This window comes from Cebus imitator, unplaced genomic scaffold (genome assembly GCF_001604975.1).
Source record: "Cebus imitator isolate Cc_AM_T3 unplaced genomic scaffold, Cebus_imitator-1.0 Scaffold59, whole genome shotgun sequence".
In the NCBI taxonomy this organism is placed as follows: Eukaryota; Metazoa; Chordata; class Mammalia; order Primates; family Cebidae; genus Cebus; species Cebus imitator.
This window is the reverse complement of record NW_016107374.1, coordinates 3,214,432-3,237,479: the sequence shown is the minus strand read 5'-3', so window position 1 is coordinate 3,237,479 and position 23,048 is coordinate 3,214,432. Positions and strand designations below refer to the sequence as shown.

The following is a 23,048-nucleotide window of genomic DNA, read 5'->3' as shown; positions in this document are numbered from 1 at the left end:
TGTAGACTGTTAGGAGTATTAAGCAGTGATTTGGGCTTAGAAGGCTGTGGGAGGGCAAGGTGGGAGGGGATCCATGTGGGATCTGTGAGGGCAGATCACCTAGATGGATGTGGGATGGTGCACACCTCCCCCTTCATAGCTCTTGTCCCCACCAGCAAGGCTGGGGTGGAAGGGGGACTGCAGGGGGCGGGGCAGAGAAGGGTGAGAGGCAGGCTTAGCACCCCAGATCCTCCCGTCACCCCTCAAAGGTCATTCCAGTGTAGGCTGGCTTGGCAGAGAATGCCCCAACTGAGGCCGGGACTGCTCCAAAATACTGTGGGTAATCTCTAAATCCAGATTGTCTGTGAACAGGCCAAGCTGTGATAGATAGTTCCTTCTAGGCCACAAGGTCTGTCTGGGAACTCAGGTCAAGGGAGCTTCCTGCCCTCAGAAAGAAAACTCATTCCCCTCAAAACACCATTCCTTTTTAAAGAGGAAGGAGGATTTTTCTGAGTATCCCCACATTTGTTGAACTAAGAGAGCAAAACTGAGGGTTGAATGCCCTGAAAGGTACAAAACTGTTTCAGGCCAATTTGAGTCTGACTCCTTGAAACCTGTTTCCCTCAATGGGTGCTGTAAACCTCTCTTCAGCTTTGCGGTGACGGTCACAGGAAGAAAAAAAAAAAGGAAAAAAACAGCAATATGGAAGCTCAATTTTTCCTATATATGTATATACTTACAGGCTCCCAGACCTGACAGGAGTCCAAAAATATATCAGATATTTCCCTCCTCTACCCCAAGAAAGCCCAGGTTCATGTAGGAGGACAGGAAGGGTGGACATATAAAAGTGACCTGCTTAAAAAACCATCTGAGTGCTCGGGTCCTTTGAAAGAAATACCCTAAATTCTGTGTAGTTATGATCTTCAGATTCATCGGGTGTGGATAGATGTGGGAAAACTCTCTCTCTCTCCTTCTCTCTGTTGATAGCCTTATTGGAGAATAATTGTCATCCAATAAACAGTCACATTTGAAATAGACAATTTGGTAAGTTTCACGTGTACACACACACACACACACATGCACACACCTGTGAAACAGTCACCGAAACCATTTGTGAATATGCCCAACACCCTTTACATTTCTATTTCAAAAATGTCTTCCCCAATGCACATATTTAGTAATTGATGTGCATAAATGACTGCCTGCCCAACGGGGTGTGTATGTGTGATTTTTTTTTTAGCACAATCTAGGGAATTGTGTGTCTGAATGCTCACAGGTCTAAGAATGTGTGTCTCCAAATATACATTTGGACATACGTGTATTCAATGGCCATACTAAAGGGTCACACACAAGAATTGCTTTTTTTTTTTTTTCTTTATTGGTTGAGTCACCTGTGCATAAAGTTCTGTTTAGCCAGCCTGACAGATTCCTTGACATCTGGGATTGAAATTTCAGGGGGGACAACTTTCTGTTACCCTCCCCCACTTCTTACTTTAGAGCACCAAAGGCACCTATTTTCTTTTCAGGAGCAAATCCAAAACTGCTCTTTCCCAGTCAAGTGCAGGGCCCCTGCAAACATTTCCCACATGGATATATGATGTGTGATTTAAATAAGCGGCCCAGGGTTGCATGTGATTTGTGGACTCGGTCTTGTTACTTTATTGTCTCACCTGGACCGGGTATTGAGACTTCTGACTTCATGGGTGGAAGCCAGCTGAGCTTGCCATCGCATAGGGTTAAGGTCGAGGATGGTGGAGGCAGACTGCTTGGGTTCAAATCTATTCTACTTTGGGCAAATGACTTAACTCCATTCCCCCATCTGTAAAATGGGGATAATAAGAGAACTCACCTCATAGGTTGTTGTGAGAATTCAGTGAGATAATTCCTGGGAAGTGTGTCATGTGAGACCTGGCAGAGAGCTAGCACGGAGCATTAGTAATGATTGATAAGACCGTCGATTGACTACTTAACTGATCAGTTCATTAACAGGGCGACTCCATCCAAAACACAGACTTCTGAAAACTCTTTGCTTACTCATTCTAACTTCCTGGCTAGTTTAGAATCTGAAAGACTGGGATTTTAAATAAGTTCTTATTCCTGTGGTTGAAAAACAACTGCAAATGTTAGCCTTTGTGATTTAGTTGGCTCATTCCCTGATCATGTCATCAATTCAATGACTATTTGTCTAGCATTTTGCCTTGGATAAATGAGCAGAGAAAGAAAAGCAATGCATGTGATTAACTTGCCAAGACAATTTGGAAAAATAAGGGCCACCATTTTTATGGCCCAACAGCCCAGTGCCTTCAGAATGATCTTTCTGTGCTTGGATGTAGGTACCAGGTGGAGGTAGGTATGCGGCAGGGCTGAGTTCTTAGGCTGCAATCACATACCCATATACCACAGGGCCTCTAATGACGAGACACATTTCCTCAGCCCAGCTGTGATCTCAGGCTGGATTTGGGACTTATTTCCCCAGATGGTTGACAGCTTGAAAAAGATATTTAAAAACCCAAATCTTCCCCAGCGACGTTCATTCTGTGAAACACGTTTTTGTAAAGTTTTCACTGCAGTTGTCAGCAGCTCCCAGAGCAATCCCTAGAAATATTTAGGTGTTAAAAAAAGGTCACATGGGCATTTCATTTCCCTGTTCTTGCAACAATGGCTGTGTATGCAAGCAATGTCTATCCCCAGATATTAACCTAACTTCGCCATTAAAAGGCATTTTCCTCCTGCTTAAATCATTGTGTAAGGAATCTATATTTATGAGGTATGAGCTTTCTGGTTGGGACCAGGAAATGAACCCTTAATAGAGAGACATAATTAAGATTTTTAGCCCTCGTGAGGGTTTTTAAAAATTTTTTTCAAAAGCAAGAATTCACAACAATTATTCTCATTAATTTTTACAACCTCTGTCTCAGTTGGAGCTGGTATTTATATTTGTTTTTCCCCCACTCCCAACTCTCCCCCGGATATCCGGTTTTATGTTGATTTCGAAGGGAGTACATTTGCATGGCGAATAGAAGTCAGTTTCAGTGAAGCCTTTTGGTGGAACTGAGAAATCCAGGTGTATCAGTTTGTGTGCCCATGATCTAACACACAGCATATTAGGAAGGGACTTTTATAAACACTGTTATAGTACGTGAGGGGACAGATATTTTAACCTGCAGATAAGGTAGATTGTTGACATTTCTCAAGGGTAATTCTTATGTCATATAGGTATCTACAATCAGTTTCCAAAAGAAGTTACATGTGAAGATCAACATACCTTACAAGCGTACATGTAAGAAATTGTGCTTATCTTGTGCAGCCGTATTTTTGCAAGCTGTGATGGTAAGCACAAGATTAGATAGTAGCCAATCTGTTTGCGGTGCAAGGAATGGATTTGAGCAAAAGTTTTTGCTGATAACGTAAAATCTACCCTTTTCTTCTTTCCTTGGGGCAATTTTTTGTCCTGAGTTGTTGGTGGAGCAGTGACATCAGGGACTGAGCACCAATTCTGATACTCAGATCCTCACTAAACACTGCTGTCACAGCCTCACCATCTTTGACATTTGCTTCTGAGACTGGGGTGGGGTGGAGTGGGGGCGGGGGTGAGAGGAAAAGATGTGTTTAATCTGCGTTTAAATGGTCTATTTTTCCTTAACTTTTTCTGAATCCATTAAAAAATGATTTATGGTCAACTGGGTGAAATTTTATTGTGACAAAACCTGAATGAGAAAAAAAAAAAAAAACCCTATTAGGTGTTGAGTTTTTAGACTCTTAAAATACAGGTGAATACAGGAGTATGCATCTTCAGATGACTTTCCAAAAGGATTTTATAGATTTTTCTATTCATTCAGAAGAGTCAAGAAAAAGTCTGAGGCTGGGTGTGGTGGCTCATGCCTGTAATCCCAGCACTTTGGGAAGCCAAGGCAGGTGGATCGTTTGAGGCCAAGAGTTTGAGACCAGCCTGACCAACATGGTGAAACCTCGTCTCTACTAAACTACAAAAATTAGCTGGGTGTGGTGGTGGGCACCAGTAATCTCAGTGACTCGTGAGGCTGAGTGAGGCAGGAGAATTGCTTGAACCCAGGAGGGGGAGACTGCAGTGAGCCAAGATTGCACTGCTGCACTCCAGCCTGGGCAACAGAGTGAGACTCTGCCTCAAAAAATAAAAATAAAAAAATGAAAAAAAAATCTAAAGCTATAGGAATAGACACAGTTAAACAAAAATGGGCTGGGTGTGGTGACTCACACCTGTAATGCTAGCACTTTAGGAGGCTGAGGCAGGCAGATTGCTTGAGCCCAGGAGTTCCAGACCAGCCTGGGCAACAGAGTGAGACTGTCTCTCCAAAACCCTAAAAAAAAAAAAAAAAAAAAAACAGGTGATGTGAGGGAGAATGTGTAGACACACCCATACACAGATATTTAGAAAGTATTTTAAAATAGACAAAATAGACTTTAGGGTAGGCATAGTGGCTCATACCTATAATCTCAGCACTTTGGAAGGCCAAGGTGAGTGGATCGCTTGAGCTCAGGAGGTCAATGCTGTAGTGAGCTATGATCACTCCCGTGCACTCCAGCCTGGGCAACACGGTGAGACCCTGTCTTAAAAAAATTAAAAAATTAAAAAATTTAAAAAGTACTTGGCTCAACTGGGCACTGTGGCCCACGCCTGTAATCCCAACAGTTTGGGAGGCTGAGGTGGGTGGGTCGACTGAGATCAGAAGTTTGAGACCAGCCTGGCCAAGATGGTGAAACCTCATCTCTGCTAAAAGTACAAAAATTAGTGGGCGTGGTGGCAGGCACCTGTAATCCCAACTACTCCGGAGGCTGAGACAAGGGACTTGCTTGAACCCAGAAGGCAGAGATTACAGTGAGCCGAGATTGTGCCACTGCACTCCAGTCTGGCTGACAGAGTGAGACTCTACTTCAAAAAAACAAAACAACAACAAAACAACTTGACTTGGCACAGTGGCTCAGCCGGCCATCCGTGTAGTTTGGGAGGCCAAGGCAGGAGGACTGCTTGAACTCAGGAGTTCCAGACCAGCCTCGACAACATGGTGAAACCTCATCTTAACTAAAACTAAAACTAAAAAAATTGGCCCAGTGTGGTGGTGCATGCCTGTGGTCCCAGCTGCTTGGGATGCTGAGGCAGGAGGATCGTGTGAGCCCAGGAGTTTGAGGCTGCAGTGAGCTACGTTCGAGCTACTTCACTCCAGCCTGGGTGATAGATCGAGCCTCCTTATCCAAACAAAACAAAAAAAGACTTCAGTTTTTGGAGCAATTTTAGGTTCACGGCAAAGCTGAGCAGAACATACCAGGATTTCCCCTATACCTTCTCCCCACCGCATGCACAGCCTCCCCGACCACGGACATCGTACCACAGAAGGGAACATTTGTTACAGTTGATGAGCCTGCATTGACACATCACCCAGAGTCCGTAGTTCACATTAGGGCTCGCTCTTGGTGGTGTACGTTCCATGGGTTTGGACAAACGCATAATGATGTGTATCCTCCTTTATAGTATCATAGGGAGGGGTTTCACAATCCTAAAAATCCTCTAGGCTCTACCTGTTTATCCCTCCCTCTTTCTAACCTCTGACAACCACTAACTTTTTTTTTTTTTTTTTTTTTTTTTTTTTTTTGAGATGGGGGTTTTGCTTCTTTACTCCCATGCTGGAATGCAGTGGCACAATCTCAGCTCACTGCAACCTCTGCCTCCAGGGTTCAAGCAATTCTCCTGCCTCAGCTTCCTGACTAGCTGAGATTACAGGCACCCACCACCACGCCCGGCTAATTTTTTGTATTTTTAGTAGAGACGGGGTTTCATCGTGTTGGCCAGGATGGTCTTAAACTCCTGACCTCAAGTGATCCACCAGCCTCAGCCTCCCAAAGTGCTGGGATTACAGGGGTAAGCCACTACACCTGGCCAACCACTGACCTTTTAACTGATTCTATAGCTTTGCCTTTTCTAGAATGTTGTATAGTTGGAATCATATATCTTAAAATGTTAATTATATGTACATTTTTATGGTAAATACACATAGGTACACACACAAATAATAATTTTATTTTCAACATAGAGTCTTGGAGTTAGAGGTAAACCTCATAGGTCATCTTTTCCAGAAAGCAGAACAGACAAGAATTCCTCTCTTCAAATGAAAAAAATTAGAGGGTGCCTTCATTTATCAGGTAGTTTCTCAAATCTGTAACTATACTACTGGGATATATGAGATGATTTTTAGGAATATTCGAATATGATGAAATCACAGAGAAAATTGTTTTTTTCTTTTCTTTTTCTTTTTGAGATGGAGTTTTGCTCTGTTGCCCAGGCTAGAGTACAGTGGTGTGATCTCGGCTCACTCTAACCTCCTCCTGGGTTCAAGTGATTCACCTGCCACAGCCTCTGGAGTAGCTGGGATTACAGGAGCCTGCCACCATGCCTGGAAAAATTTTTTTTTGTTGTTATATTTTGTGTAGAGATGGGATTTCACCATGTTGGCCAGGCTGGTCTTAAACTTCTGACCTCAAGTTATCCGCCCACCTTGGTTTCCCGAAGTGCTGGGATTACAGGCGTGAGCTACCATGCCTGGCTGAAAGTTGTTCTTTTTAAAATTATCTTTCTCATCTTTTATTAGAGAGGGAGTCTTAGTTCAGTATTGGTTTGTGTTAACTCCTTCTCTAAAAGTGTCTAATTCCCACTTGCAACAAAAAGAAGGCAAGCTTTGGATGTAACTAGAGAAAATCTCATACATTCATTTTCTTCTTATTGAATAGCAAGCGATTCTAGTTTGTCGTACAAAGAAGTGATATCATATTTGTGTGAAACAAATGTAAATAAAAAGTGATTTGATTTAAATAAAAATATTAAGCCAGCATACAGGTGCTGTATAGGTATAGCAATGATAGTGAGAGAAAACTTTGAATGACTGATATTTGAGTCATGCTGCTCTCTGATTATTACATGATTCTCGACGAAAATTCAGTTCACATGCAAGTTTTAGGAAATTCTTCTAGCAAACTCCATATGGATGCATTCTGTCACCTGGGCCTGCTACTGTATATTCACACTAATATAATACGTTGATGGATTAAAGTTCTGGGCCTGGAACCAAAATGTGCAAAAAGACCCTCTTCTGTAACTATGCTTTGTATGTTGCAACACAGATTTCTAAGATAGAACTCTCTCTTCTTTGCTTAGGACATTAAAGAGGTTTGGTGCTGTTCAATAGCTATCATACATGTTATCATTATGTATGTTGGTATTTGTTTCATTAGGCACAATTTCCCACCAGAACTAGCAAACGCTATCTGCGAAACTATGAAATGAACATGAAATGAGGCATAATAGAATTTTTGAAGGCAATAATCAAGACATGTTTTCTGCAGAAACAGAAAACGGGGGCCAACCCTTCCAAATGGAGCTCACCCTGCTGCCGGATGTGGAACAAGCATGTCAACATGCACAGCTTTCCGAAGGGGGGCGGGAACTGAGTGTGGAGGCCTAGATGGCGCTTCAAACACAAAATGCAAGATTGGAAAAAAAAAAAAAAAATACAAAAGAACCCGGCTGGAATGATGCAGAGTATGAATCCAATTAATGAGTAAACCAAATCCAGGTGTTTTTCCCCTTTTAAAAACTGTCCGATGGAGGACGTGTTTCAAAGCCTCCACTTGAATGAAGTTGTGGGTCCCGTTGACGTGACTGGCTTAATTTGCTTCTTTTGGTTGCCAGAGGCTGCATTTCCATGACATTTATTATTAGCTCATGTCCCGAGGTGGTCTTGTAGCAATCAACCAGCTTTCTCTCTTTCCCTCTTTCCTTCAGATCACGCAATTAAAGATAGAGAATAATCCCTTTGCCAAAGGATTTCGGGGCAGTGATGACATGGAGCTGCACAGAATGTCAAGAATGCAAAGGTAGGAAAGTGGATTTTCTCCTCCACAAATACCCCTCTAATAACCCAGGTAAGCCAGCAGAACCCAGCACCTCCCTCCACCAGCCTTCCTGCCCATAGAATGCCAGGCACAGAGAAATGGGGAGAATGAGCCCCTCCGTCCCATTTTTTGATAACCCTCACATGTGGGGTTGACACCATTGGACAACCAGGAGAATAAATTTCCTAGTGGAGAGAAGGTACAAAAAGTTTGGCGTTCTCCATTCGCCCAGGGAACAAAAGGCACAGCTTTCTCTTCTTTCTCTGTTGTCTGTCTCCCTGTAGGGAAACCCTTTCTCTTTTTCTTCCCATAAGTCACAGCCGATGAATGCTTTTCTTTTTGGCAACAGCTCTTGGTAAATGAAAGAGAAGTTAATGAGTTGATTTCCTGAGGGTGAAATACAGACAAATTTGACACCATGTGGTGTCCAGGGCACTGGAGAATTGGAAGCTGGTGCTAAAAATTACTTGGTATTTTTACATATCCTGTGGTCATAGTTGCTGATATGATGAATCGAATGGGCTGTAGCAAATGTACATAGTGGGAATTTGGTCTGATTTGAAAGGATTGTACAAGCATTGCCAATTTTGTGGAACATTCTCTCTACCTCTTGATGTGCTTCCAAAATAACCTAACATATGGCAAGCAAATTAGAAATACATCTTGATCCCTCTGACCAAGAAGGTTAGAAGGTTTGTGTGTGTGTGTGTGTGTGTGTGTGTGTGTGTGTGTGTGTGTGTGTTTCTGTTTGGTGGGTTTAGTGTTTCAAAATAAAATGAGATCATTTCGGATGTTTTCTTATCCTTTCTGGAAAACATGAAAAGGGAGAGTCAGGCAGATAGACAAATTCATTCAGAGAAAGATAAGAGACCTAAGAACAGAAAGGGAGAAAGGCCTTAGATCTGTGGTTTTAATATTATGTTTAGAAATACATGCAGCAGAAAAATTGTTTTTAGATAGTGGGCTTATCAGGTCTAATTGTGCATGCTTTTTAAAAAATAATGCTGGCCCTGGTGGCATGTGCCTATAGCCCCAGCTACTCAGAAGGCTGAGGCAGGAGGATCTCTCAAGCCCAGGAGTTTGAGATTGCAGTGAGCTACGATCACACTACTGTACTGCAGCCAGGGCAGCATAGCAAGACTCTGTCTCCAAATATTAAAAAGCAGAACAATGACCCTGTCTCCAAACATTAAAAAATGAGGAATGTGGTACATGTGTACACACGTTCCTATTTTCATAAATTGGTTTCCCTCAAGATTGTGGACTCACAAGGTACTTTTTGTGGCTAAAATAGGCAAGTTCTCAATTTATTATAAAAATATATATACATTTTTATTTTTAAGCATCTACATTTTGAAATTGGAGTCTGATTAGGTCATAGAGTCCATAGGAAAGATGACAGCAAGTATCACGTTTTAGCTGAGGTTCAGTTATTTATGGCCCTAGGCTCAGAGCACCAACTTTCTGTTCCTATCCCATTCTGATGGTGATTTGCCATGAAGGTGGCTTAGTCATTGCCAAACAAAGTCACCTCTCAGTCCTACCAGCAAAGTGCCTGCTGTGCAGGTGGAAGCTGAAGGGAAATCGCCCATTCCAGCCTGCAACTGCAGGGTTTCCTCATCTCTCACCTCTTCCTTCCTTTTTACAAGGTCAAGAGCAGGGGGTGAATAATAGATTTAAGGTGTCTTGAGTCACCCTCTCAAACTTTACCAGTTACCGTATCCTGCTGATTTTACCTTCTAACATAACTCAGAATTCAGCCCCCTCCCTCTAGGCTGATAATTCTAGCTGCCACCAGAATTCTAGCCGCCGCCAATCATCCTAACCGACTGAGACCTTGAATTCAGCTCTGGTCTCCTCCAGGGACTTTCTTTAGGTAGTCACTAAAGAGATCTTTGTAGAACACAAATCGGACAAGTTCTGTTTGCAGCGGAGAACAAACATTGGAGTTCCCTGTTGCCCTCAATAAACGATTTGGACTCTTTTGCCTGGTTGGCCATGCCCTTCCCATCTGGCCTGGCCACCCTCCTTGATTTGTTCTAACATGTGTCAATCATGCTAAAGGAGAGGCTTCAAACCTGTGTTCTTTCCTTTATTTTTGGCCCTTTGAACATGCATTTGGTCTGCATCAAACTCTTTCCCCTCCTTCTCACCAGACCATCACCCAACCATCACTGGGCCTCCCTGTAGATTTTTCTTCCTCCAAGAAGCTTTCCCTGGCCACAGACTATGTGGTCAGCGCATGTCTCTTCCCAGGACCCCTCCTGGGAACCAGCCCCTAAAACTTTCCCAGTTACCCTCCAGGCTTTTCTGTGTCAGACCCAGGCCCTGCACTTTGGAAGCTGATTGGACAGATGACAGCCATGAAAGGAGAGATAGGTAGGCATGTGCAGGTGTGTGAGAGCTCAGATGGCAGTGATCAAGGATCAAGGGAGTCTTGCCTAAAGTTCTTTCTTTATTTTTTTTGAGACAGGGTCTCACTCTGTCCCTCAGGCTGGAGTGCAGTAGCGCAATCTCAGCTCCCTGCAGCCCCGACCTCCACAGGCTCAGGTGATCCCCCCACCTCAACTCCAAAGTACCAGGGACTGCAGGCACGTGCTGCTGCACCTGGCTAAATTTATATATTTTTATTTTTATTTTACAATTATTATTTTTTTGAGATGGAGTCTTGCTCTGTCACCCAGGCTGGAGTGCAGTGGCGCAATCTTGGCTCACTGCAACCTCTACCTCTCAGGCTCAAGTGATTCTCCTGCCTCAGCCTCCCAAAGAGCTGGGATTATAGGCACCCACCACCACGCTTGTCTAATTTTTATATTTTAGTAGACGCAGGGTCTCACCATGCTGGCCAGGCTGGTCTCGAACTCCTGACCTCGTGATCTGCCTGCCTCGGCCACCCAAAGTCCTGGGATTACAGGCATGAGCCACTGCGCTCAGTCTAAATTTGTATTTTTTTGTAGAGATAGAGTTTCACCATGTTGCCCAGGCTGGTCTAGAACCCCTGCACTCAAGTGATCTTCCTGCCTTAGCCTCCCAAAATATTGGGATTTCAGACATTAGCCACAGCACCTGGCCAACTCCCCTAAAGTTCTAAACACATGTTCATTTGTTTGTTTGTTTATTGAGACGGGGCCTTGCTCTGTCACCCAGGCTGGAGGGCAGTGGTGCGATCACTGCTCACTGCAGCCTCAATCTCCCAGGCTCAAGTGATTCTCTGGTTTCAGCCTCCCAAAGAGCTGGGTCTCCAGGTGCATGCTACTACATCCATCTAATTTTTGTATTTTTTGTAGAGTTGGGATCTCCTCAGGTTTCCCAGGCTGGTCACACAGGTGTTTAGGTATTTAGGCAGATGACTCTTCTTTGGTCTGAATTGGCTGTCCTAACCATCCCTCAAGGTATTGCAGATTGCTTAAGGTCTGGACTAGGTGTCCTTAATGGGTAGGAACTTTGCAGATGGAACAGAGGAAAGATGTGGCTAATCATCGGTAGACAGCCAGTAATTGACATGTTGAATCAAATCTCTCAGCCTAAGAGTCATGTGTGTCTTTGTGGCCATGTTAGGAGTTGCCCTGGAAACCAGAGGGCTGAACTAGCTACCAAGGAGGTTGGGGGAGTAGACGGGGTCATTGGCCAAGGTCTCTGGACATGTCCTTGGGGAAGGAGAAAGATTCAAGAAAGGTGGTTCCAACAGAAGGCTTTGGAGTCGGACAAACCTGGGGTCAATTCTTGCTCTGCATTTATCAGTAGGTGCCCTGGGGTAAGTGATTTAACTTCATGGAACCTCAGTATTCTCATATGCAGAAGGGACATAGATAACTATAGCCTCTACTTTCTAGGCTTCCTATAAAAATTATATGAGCAAATGCCTGCAGAGTGCTTGATTCCTAGTCTATGTATTCAGTACAATTTAACTGATTTGGGGACCACTACTCCCAATTTTGACCTTATTCAGAGTTTATTTTGGGCCATTCTCCCAACCCCCAGGTTGTAGTTGGTAGTGACAAGTGGGGACTATGGCTCTCCAGAGTCAGCCTTGATAACAGCCAGGCAGGAACGGCAGGCTCACTGCTAATCTTGTAATCCTGTTTCCTGTCCCCCACACACCCGGTGACAGCTGGCTCTGGGAGAAAAGCAGGAGGGATGAAATTTCCTCTAATTCCGACAGTTGGAAGAAGGGAGTGAGGCAGGGTTACAGAGAGTTAAGCATTACCTTGCAGTTATTCCACAGAAATAACCTTTGGATTCACTTGGCAAATGTCTGGCTGTTCTCCCCTCTAGCTCTTGGCCCAGCTCCCTGTGTTTGGAAAATGCAGATGATGCCTTTGTTATTTTCCAACATTTATTTATGGTTTCTAGTTATAGGAGCAATCACTGCTTATTATAAAAATTTGGGAGCTATGGGAAAGCACAAAGCATAAAGTCATTTAAACATCCTGTCTTTAACAGACTAATTAAAAGGTGTGCCAAAGTTATTTAGAAAGGTTAATGTGTGGTTTAAAAAAATCTAATCCTAAAAACTAATATTTCCCCAAATTACAGTAGTCTTAGATTGGTGACAAAGGAGATTTTAAAAAATCATACTATTTATTTATTTAGGACAGGGTCTTTCCCTGTCACCCAGGCTGTTATGCAGTGGCACAATCAGCTCACCACAGCCTCGAACTCCTGAGCTCCACTAATCCTCCTGCCTTAGCCTCTGAAGTAGCTGGACTACAGGTGCATACCACCATGCCCAGTTAATTTTTTGTAGTGATGGGGTCTCACTATGTTGCCCAGGCTGGTTTCAAACTCCTGGTCTCAAGCAATCCTCATGTCTTGGCCTTCTAAAGCACAGGAATTGCAGGTTTTAGGTGGTGCACAGATGCATGGACATACCAGGTCTGTGATTTCAGAGATGTTATTGCTCAGAATGAGACTGAGTTGTAGGAAAACAAGGAAAGAAGGAAGCAGAGAAGGGAGGGGAGTTAAGGCTGATTAAAGAGGAAACATTAACCCAATAGCAGAATGGCTGGTATCAAGGTTTGGGGAACGTTGTCAAGATAATATGCAAGCCACAGAAATTTCTAAGAAAAGCTTGATGGTGCCATTGCTGTTTGAAACCTTCTAGACCCTGATTTTTCATAGAATAATTCTTTCTTTGGACTTTACTTCAGTCTTCAAGATGTTTTCAAACAAGTTCTGAACTCCCTAGGAGTCAAAGGGCTAGAGCTGGGACTGGGGCAGAGTAGGATTTATAGAGAGGGTAGAAGTAGACCTCATAGAGAGAATGCGACCTGAATCTGTTGGGAAGAAGGGTTTTCTGGGTTGGATCAAGGAAGAAGTGGGCAGGGGTCTAGAGGTCTAGGAGGCTGGAGTAGGCGTCAGATTCTGAAGATCTCTGAAAGCCAGCTGGAGTGGCGCTATGACAGGTATGCGGAGAGCTGCTCCTAGAAGCAGCTAGGGATTGTAGAGATAAAAGGGACTCTGGGAGACAGCATCTGATCCACCTGCTCCCTTTCACAGAATGGGAAACTGAGGCCCAGAGACTCTTTTACTTACTCAGTTTTTGATCTGTTGATTTGTCTATGCTATTAAAACATTTGTTAAGTGTTTTCTAGGAGACAGCATCTGATCCACCTGCTCCCTTTCACAGAATGGGAAACTGAGGCCCAGAGACTCTTTTACTTACTCAGTTTTTGATCTGTTGATTTGTCTATGCTATTAAAACATTTGTTAAGTGTTTTCTAGGAGACAGCATCTGATCCACCTGCTCCCTTTCACAGAATGGGAAACTGAGGCCCAGAGACTCTTTTACTTACTCAGTTTTTGAACTGTTGATTTGTCTATGCTATTAAAACATTTGTTAAGTGTTTGCTGCATGCCAAGCACTAGGCACACAAGGATGAATCAACACACAGAGGACCAGGGGCCACAGATGGAAGCAGGCTTAGGAGCTGGGGTGAGGCTGCTGCCCTGACAGCTCCAGGGCTTTTCTACTCCACCAAGCGTCTTTTTCCTCATCTGTAAAAAGGAAATCATTATGGGAGCCTACCTCCAGGGTCATGAGGATGACATGAGGTAATGTGTGCGTATTCATTGTTACTGCTGCATAACAAATGACTCCCAAGCTTAAGTTGGGCTGGCTGGGAAGCTCTGGCTTCCACAGTATCCCATCTGTTCTCTGTGTATCATGCTCTGTGAGGCCAGCCAAAGTGGCTCACAGAGACAAGTTTCCTCCACAATGCACTGGGAGTCTTCTAACTGAGGAAGGAACTATGGGCAACCACAGTCCTTCCACAAAGAGCTCCCAGAGCATCAAAGTCCCCAAGTTTCCACCAGTTGCCATCTGTAGCCCCCATTAATGTTCCATAAATCCTGCTTATGATGAAAAGTCCAGGCTTTGCTGGTTGCCACTGTATGCATGGGGAAGTAGGACGCACCAGGGAGGCACTTGTATTTTGTCTGAGATTTGTGGGTCAGGCTATTTGGAAGGACTCAGCTATGTAGTTCTTGGGTCATAGGTGACGGCTGGGCTGTAGGTATTGGAAGGCAGTTCAGGCAGGATGTCCAGCTTGGCGCACTCCTGCCACCCACAGTTGATGCTGCTTTTAGTTGGGATTTCAGCTGCCGTCCACTGAGAAATCGGAATGCAGCCTTTCTAGCATGGTAGACTCAAGGTGTTCAGATTTTTTCATGGAAGTGGAAGCCACCTGGTCCTTGTTGACCACACCTTGGAGGTCAGGTAGTGTCACTTCTGTTGCATTCTGTTGGATGAATGTGACTCACTCAGGTGGGTTCAGATTTAAGGAATTTGAGACCAGCCTGGCCAACATGGTGAAACCCTGTCTCTACTAAAAATACAAAAAATTAGCTGGGCATGGTGTCACATACCTGCAATCCCAGCTACTCGGAAGGCTGAGGTGGGAGGGTCTATTGAACCCAGGAGGTGGAGGTTGCAGTGAGCCCAGATCGCGCCATTGCACTCCAGCCTGGGCAACGAGTGAAACTCTGTCTCAAGAACAAAACCAAATCAACTAACCAAACAAACAAAAAACCAGATTCAAGGATGGAGGGTAAGATCTCTCCTCTACCTAGAAGGAGTGTTAAGGAATGTGTTGACATGTTTTAAAATTGACCCAGTTGGTTGGGCATGGTAGTTCATGCCTGTAATCCCAGCATGTTGGGAGGCCAAGGTGGGCGTATCACAAGGTCGAGAGTTCTAGATCATCCTGGCCAACATGATGAAACCCCATCTCTGACTAAAAATACAAAAATTAGCCAGGCATGGTGGTGCATGCTTGTAGTCTCAGCTACTCAAGAGGCTGAGGTAGGAGAATCACTTGAGCCTGGGAGGCGGAGGTTGAAGTGAGCAGAGATTGTGCCACTGCACTCCAGCCTGGGCAACAGAGCAAAACTCCATCTCAAACAAGCAAGCATGCAAACAAACAAACCTGCCCCAGAAGGCGTGGAAGCACATAGCATGGTGTCTGTGTCTGGACCAGAGGGACGCTCGATCACTGGTAGGTGTTAAGACACAGTACATGTTCTGGTGAAGCCAGATGCCAGGTTGACTTGCCCAAGGTCACACAGTTAGTTTGGATGCAGGGGCCTTTCTGGTTACCAGCTTGGTTTCTTCAGGGCGGAGAGAACCCCCCTCCCACCAAACTGGCTGCAGCTCTTCTTCTTGTAACCATAAACCCCAGACTATGAACAAGCAACAGCAAAGTCCTTCATCTCGGTATTTCTTACCTCACCTCACACAGGATGAAATATTTATGGAGCATTATCAAGGGGTTAGTAGATGATGGATTGGGGGACTTGGTTGGCCTCGAGAGTTCCTCATGGAAGAAATAAATCTCCCTTTACTTCCTTTCTCTCTTAGTGTGTTGCTGATGCATCAGGGGAGGTGGCTTCTGGGCCTAAGGGACACCTTGAAGCTCTGCTTAGGGTGACTGAGATTCTGAGCCACCCAACCAGAGAGCGGATGGGAAAGTTTGGAGTTCAGGCTGTGTCAGCCAGACTGAAGTGCATCCATTACTCAGCTCCATTCTGATTATTGAAAGAGCTCTACACAGCCACATTGGGAACTGACCAACCTCTCCCGTCTCTGTGGGTGCTTATTTTCAACCTCTATACCTTGTTTATCTAGGGTAGGGCTTCTGAATCTGGGTGCAAGACCCCTTTTGAAAATCCAATTAAAGCAAGAGACCCTCTGAAAAATTTACAATATATGAATAGAGGAAAACATTCAGGCTAGGTGTGGTAGCTCATGTGTGTAATCTCAGCACGTTGGGAGGCTGAGACAGAAAGAGGATTGCTTGAGATCAGGAGTTTGAGACCAGCCTGGCCAACATAGCAAGACCCTGTCTTGCTATAAAAAAAAAAAAAAAAAAGAAAAAGAAAAAAAAGATTAACTGGATGTGATAGCACGTGTCTGTAGTTCCAGTTACTCTGGAGGCTGAGACAGGAGGATTTCTTGAGCCCAGGAGTTTGAAGCTTCGGTGAGCTCTGATTATGCCACTGCATTCCAGCCTGAAGAGCAGAGCAAGACGCTGTCTTGATTCAAAAACAAATTCAAACAATTTCAAGGGATTTATGGGGCCTGGGTCTCCTAAAAGGTTAAAATTCTTCTATTTTAACCTTCCCTCTTCTATTTCTTCCTTCCTGATTTTAAATTAATTTTCAGCTCTTAACCTCAAATGATCATTTTTCAAACTGAAGGCTTAGCACTCTTGTGTTCTCATGCCTGTGGTTAAAGGTAATCTGAATGCCCAGTTAGTGAGAAGTGGTTTTTGAGAAAACGTTAGACAACATTCTAGAGATGGCATTAACTCCTCTCTTAGGGCTGTAATTAGCCTAGCCACCTGGCTTCCTCCAGGGACGCATGCATTTATGTAAAACAAGAGAGGGGTTGTGTCTGGGGAGCTGAGTCAGCCTAAGTGAAGTTGTAAAACTGAGATTTTTCTGAAAAGATCTCATCTTGGATCACGGTTGTCTGTCAAGGGCATGGATGCTCAGAACCCTCCCACCCCTACTTCCCACTCAGGTACCCCCACCCCCATTCAATCCATCCCCAGCATATCTGCTACTCAGGAACAGTGCTGGGGGCAACCCATTCACTCATCTGTGTTTTTCCTCATCTTTAATGAGGTATAATTGACAAAAAGTGTATATATTTAGGGTATACAACTTAATGTTTTAATATACATAAATGTTAAACAATTACCATGATCAAGCTAATTAACATATATAGCACCTCACATAGTTACCATTTTATTTTCTTGTGTGTGTGTGTGTGTGTGTGTGTGTCTGTGTATATATATATGAGAGAACATTTAACGTGTGTGTGTGTGTGTGTGTGTGTGTGTGTATGAGAACATTTAAGATGTACCCTCTTAGTAAATTTTAAGTATACAATACTGTGCTGTTAACTGTATTCACATTGCTGTACATTAGCTCTCCAGGAATTATGCCTCTTGCATAACTGAAACTTTGTACCCTTTGACCAACATCTCCCCATTTCCCCTCTCCCCAGCTCCTGGCAACCACCATTCTACTCTCCACTGCTATGGGTTTGACTATTTTAGATTATACATGTAAGTGAGTCATGTTGTGTTGATCTGCCTGTGTCTGGCTTGTTTCACTTAACATAATGTCCTCCAGGGTCATTCATGTTGTCTCAAATGAGAGGATTTCCTTCTTTATTTTTAAGGCTGAATAGTATTCATGTGTATATGTGTGTGTGTGTGTGTGTGTGTGTGTGTGTACACACACATATATATATACACACACACACACACATCACATTTTCTTTATGCATTCATCCACTGATTGATACTCAGGCTGATTCCATATCTTGGCTCTTTTGAATTATGCTGTAATGACCATGGGAGTGCAGATATCTCTTTGAGATACTGATTTCATTTCCTTTGGGTGTATATCTAGAAAAGGAATTTCTGGGTCATATGATAATTCTATGTTTTGGTTATTTATTGTTTTGTTTTGACCAAGGTCTTACTCTCTTGCTTAGGCTGGAGTATGGTGGTATGATCAAGGCTCACTGAAGCCTCCACTTCCTGGGCTCAAGCCACTCTCCCACCTCAGCCCCCCTAGTAGCTGGACTACAGGCATGTGCCACCATGTCTTGCTAATGTTTTTGAGTTTTAGTAGAGACAAGACCTTGCTATGTTGCCCAGGCTGGTCTTGAACACCTGAGCTCAAGTGATCTTTCTGCCTTGGCCTCCCAAAATGCCGGGATGACAGACGTGGACCACTGCGCCTGGCTGATAGTTCTGTTTTTAATTTTTGGGGAACCCCTATACCATGTCCCATAGTGGATGCACCAATTTACATTCCTACCAGGAGTGTACAAGGATTCCCTTTTCTCCATACCCTTGCCAACATTTGTATCTTTTGTCTTTTTGGTAATAGCCATCCTAACAGGTGTAACGTGATATATCTCATATGGCTTTGATTTGCATTTCCTCAATGAGTAATGAAGTTGCCCATTTTTTAATGGGATTTTTTCCCCCCGCTATTGAGTTGTATGTTTCATTCCTCCACAATTGAGCAGTGTTTCTCAAACTTTTGGTAGACATCATAATTACCTGGGGGGCTTGTTAAAAAAGATCTCTAGGTCTCACCCTCAGAGGTTTGAGTCAGCGGCTCTGGGGATGGAGCAGTTTTTTAACAGGCTTCTCCGCTGGCTCTGGTGGTGGTGTGCCCTGGCTGCACTTGGGTAATCCCTTGGGTGTAGAGAATAAGTGAGCACTGGAGAATGCATATGCCCACGTGATTGTATTTCTGCAAACAGAGCCCACACATGGGCTGTTTTACAGAAAAGACAACCCCTTTTTCTACTTAGTGCTCAACTCATACCGAACATTAGAATTACCTGTAGTGCTCCCCTTGGTGTTCTACTATGAAAAATCAAAGGCGTGTGGGAAACATGGCAGGATTATATGATGAGTGTCCATATGCTCACTGCTTAAAGTGTGCAATTAAAATTTTGCTATATATTTGCTCCACCACATATCCCTCCATCCATTCATCTATCCATCCATTCATCTCTCTAGCCATCCATTCTTCCCTCCTTCCATCCTTCTTTTTATTGATGTATTTCAAGCTAAATTGCAGCCACGAGTACGTTTTACCCCTAAACACTTCAGCGTGCACATCATTAACTAGGACTTAATTTTTGTTCACACTCCTTTATTATAGGTTAAATCTATATAGGGTGAAATGCACAAATCTTAAGCACACCTCTCACTTTTTGGCACATGCACATACCTGTGAAACCCAAGCCCCTATCAAACTATAGAACATTCCCATCATCCCAGAAAATTATCTCATTTCCAGTCTCCCTAGTCACTCTCTGCCTCCTTCTCTTCACCAGAGGCAATCAATGTCCTGACTTTTTTTCACTATAGGTTAGTTTTGTCTGTTATAGAATTTCATATAAATAGGATCATCCGGTGTGTACTCTTTTGTGGAAGATTTCTTTCTCCTGGGAATCTTTTAAAAACTCCCAATGCCTATGCTGTTCGCCAGAACAATAATATCAAATGCCCTGGGGGTGGCCAGGCATGGTGCCTGGCCACCTATAATCCCAGCATTTTGGGAGGCTGAGGTGGGCAGATCACGAGGTCAGGAAATCAAGACCATCCTGGCCAACATGGCAAAACCCTGTCTATAGTAAAATACATAATAATAATAATAATAATAATAATAATATAATTAGCTAGGCTTCTACCTGTAATCCCAGCTACTCAAGAGGCTGAGGCCGGGGAATCGCTTGGACATGGGAGGTGGAGGTTGCAGTGAGCTGAGATCACACCACTGTCCTCCAGCCTGGCGACAGAGCAGGACTTTGTCTCATAAAAAAAAAAAAAAATGCTAAACCTAAGTCATAGTTAAACTGGCTGAAATGGTTAGTGTTATGAGACTGAACTAAAATATTGAGCTATTGAATTCAGTACTAAATACCTGGCAAAACTATTTGATGAATTATTACCGTAAATTCATTAAAAGTTTAGCTTGAATTGTCCTTGTATGTCTGTTTTATATCTAGCTTTTGCCCACAGGATTCACACCTCTCCTGTGAGATGGGCCTTTTATTCTCCATTATGCAAACGGGGAAACTGAGACAAAGGGTGATGTCATGAATTGTCTAGGGCTTTCCCTCATGGTTTCTGAACCATCTCTATAGTTTTGGTCAAAACCATTTTTTGAATCACAGACCCTTTTTGAGTAGCCAATGCACATGCATACCTCTTCCTAGAAAAAGCGACCAGCTTTAAATATTTGATATTTTTGGGTATTCATACCCATTTGAAGCATTGTGTCGCCAACATATATATATATATTCTATGCCTTTCTATTCATCATTTCATTTGATAAACCCAAAGAGGTGGCTGTTTTATTATGCCCATTTTACAGATGGAAGACTGGGGCTTAGGAAAAGGAAAGAACCTAGCCAGCAAAGTAGTGGTCAAGTTCATGGCTGGATGTTGAAGGAAGGCACATTCACCTGGCTTGACTTCAGAGCCTGAGCTTGATGCTACCACTCTGATACTATATTATCTACGGATTTAACAAGGGGTACCCAAGGCCCGAAACCAAAATTTTTACAAGTGGCGAGTGCTTAAGGGAAGAGATAGGGGTGCCTTTGAGTTTCCTGGCACCCCTCAAATCATATATCCCTGACTGAGTCAACAATGGAAAATTTAGGCCCAGTGAGGTGGCTCACACCTATGATCCTAGCGCTTTGGGAGGCAGATGGGAGGATCACTTGAGGCCAGATCAAAACTAACCTGGGCAATATAGCAAGACCCCATCTCTTAAAAAAAAATACAACTATTGGCTGGGCGTAGTGGCATATGCCTATAGTTTCAGCTACTTGGGAGGCTGAAGCAAGAGGATCCCCTGAGCCAAGGAGCTTGAAGGCACAGTGAGCTGTGTTCATGCCACTGCGGTCCAGCCTGGGCAACAGAGTGAGAGTTTGATTTAAAAAAAAAAAAATGAGCAAGTTTTATAATCTCTTTGTGCCCTCATCCCCGTTCTTTTTTTTAAATTTGTATAAATTTAGAGAGTACAAGTGTGGTTTTGATACATAGAGCTATTGCATACTGGTGAAGCCTGGGCTTTTAGTGTAACTGTCACTTTAATAGTGTACATTGCATCCATTAAGTAATTTCTCATCCCTCACCTGCCTCCCACCCTTCCGAGTCTCCAGTGTCTGTCATTCCACACTCTATGCCCACATTGTGCGCATTCTTTAGCTCCCCTTATAAGTAAGAACATCGTGTCCCCTTATTCTCATCGGCAACATGGTACCCAGCGCCCTTCTCCAGCTTGCTGGTGTAGTGTAAACTGAGTAAGCTCTTTGCAGACTTGAAGAAGTCAGTGATTATTTACTATTTGCAGGAGCCTAAATCCCACAGTCACTGCTGTGTCCACGCATTTAGATCAGAATAAACTTCCCTAAGTGTATCAGAATGTTAATAAATCAAGGAAGCTCTCAAGGGGTTATGTGGCCCCCTTTTAAATTTTAATCACAGATTAAAATACTATCAAAGAGAGGAGTTTGCTCCAAGAGAAGAGGGATTTCACAGTCCCTCGCCTTGCCCCAGTGCACTGCTTTCGTTGTTTGCAAAAGGCTGCCAGAAATTGGGTAAGGATCACCAGGGGAAAACAAACAAACACAAAAACCCCAACATGCCAGCGCCCCTGCCACCTGCTCCCGTGAAAAGGCCAATTCAGTCGGCTGTGGTGGAAAACGTTCTCCGGGGTGTTCATTAGCTGGAGGGAGGCTGAGGATGCAGTTTGGCCGTGGATTTCAGTATTCCCTTGTAACGTTTTACAACCCAGACCCGGCGACAATGGCGTCATTCATTGCACTCGCTCATGTGGAACAGAATGTGAGAGAAGGGCAGAGCTGGGGAGAAGCTGGCCTGCGGCGCTGACACCCAAGGCCAGCCGAGGTACTCAGGACCCCCAGCTTGTACCTGGAGGGAAGTGGGGCAGACCCTGGTCAGAGCTTGTCTATGGGATGCAGGTGTAGCTGCTTGATACAGCAGAAAGCAGTGAGATTTGGCTGTTGCAAACTCAAGTTTCTGCAAACAGAAGGATTGATCAGTAGATCTTGATATGGCCTGGGTGGAGCCAATATCCAATGTCCAGATATCTCTCATTACCGGCATGCTTTATAAAGTGGAATGATTGTATTTGCCCAGTAGTTGGTATGGTGGTAACAATTGCTTATTATTAAGTATTAGTTAGGTGGCCGATATAATGGACTTGTGGGGACTTTTATCACTCAGCCCCCTCCCTTCATTCCCCTTGATATAGGGACTTGGAGGGAAGTGCGGGAGGGGATGAGGTTTAATAGACTACACATTGGGTGCAGTGTACACTGTTCGGGTGATGGGTGCATCAAAATCTCAGAAATTACCACTAAATAACTAACCCATGTAACCCAACACTACCTATTCCCCCCAAAACAAATTCTTTAAAAATGTTATGTGAAAATAATAAATATGATAACTGATAGGAAAAGAAAAGGTTAAGTGAGGTCATAGTGTGGGGCTTTAATCTCACAGGACTGTGACCTTACAAAGAAGAGGAAGAAAGACAGAGAGAGAGAGAGAGATCGATCTTCCCCCACTCTAACCCTCTCTAACTCTCCCTGCCTGGCATGTGAGGACACGGCATCACCAGAAACTGACCACGCTAGCACTCACATCTCCAGAACTATGAGAAAATACATTTATCTGTGTGTGTTTTTAAAAAGTATTAGGTAACATGAGCTTTGGAATAGGACTGACCCTAGGTGAGACTCAGCTTTGCCTCTTAGCTGTGTGGTCTGGGATAAGCCATTTGACCTCTCTGTGCCTGCATCTTTTCTTTTCTTTTCTTTTCTTTTCTTTTCTTTTCTTTTCTTTTCTTTTCTCTTTTCTTTTCTTTTTTTTCTTGAGACAGAGTTTCACTCTTGTTGCCCAGGCTGGAGTGTAATGGCACGATCTCAGCTCACTACAACCTCCACCTGCTGGGTTCAAGCGATTCTCCTGCCTCAGCTTCCCAAGTATCTGGGATTACAGGTGCCCACTGCCACACCCAGCTAATTGTTATATTTTTAGTAGAGACGGGATTTTGCCATATTGACCAGGCTGGTC

General features: G+C 43.8%; 1 protein-coding gene across 2 annotated transcripts in view; it reads left to right on the top strand.

The window, feature by feature from the left end:
* The window catches only part of TBX5 (T-box transcription factor 5), a 52,854-nt gene that overhangs the window by 15,065 nt on the left and 14,741 nt on the right, over nucleotides 1-23,048 (top strand). For both annotated transcript variants that reach the window (XM_017529518.2, XM_017529517.2), the window contains exon 7: nucleotides 7,790-7,881. In XM_017529518.2, coding sequence (XP_017385007.1) covers nucleotides 7,790-7,881 — 92 coding nt within the window. The remainder of the gene's footprint in view (nucleotides 1-7,789; nucleotides 7,882-23,048) is intronic.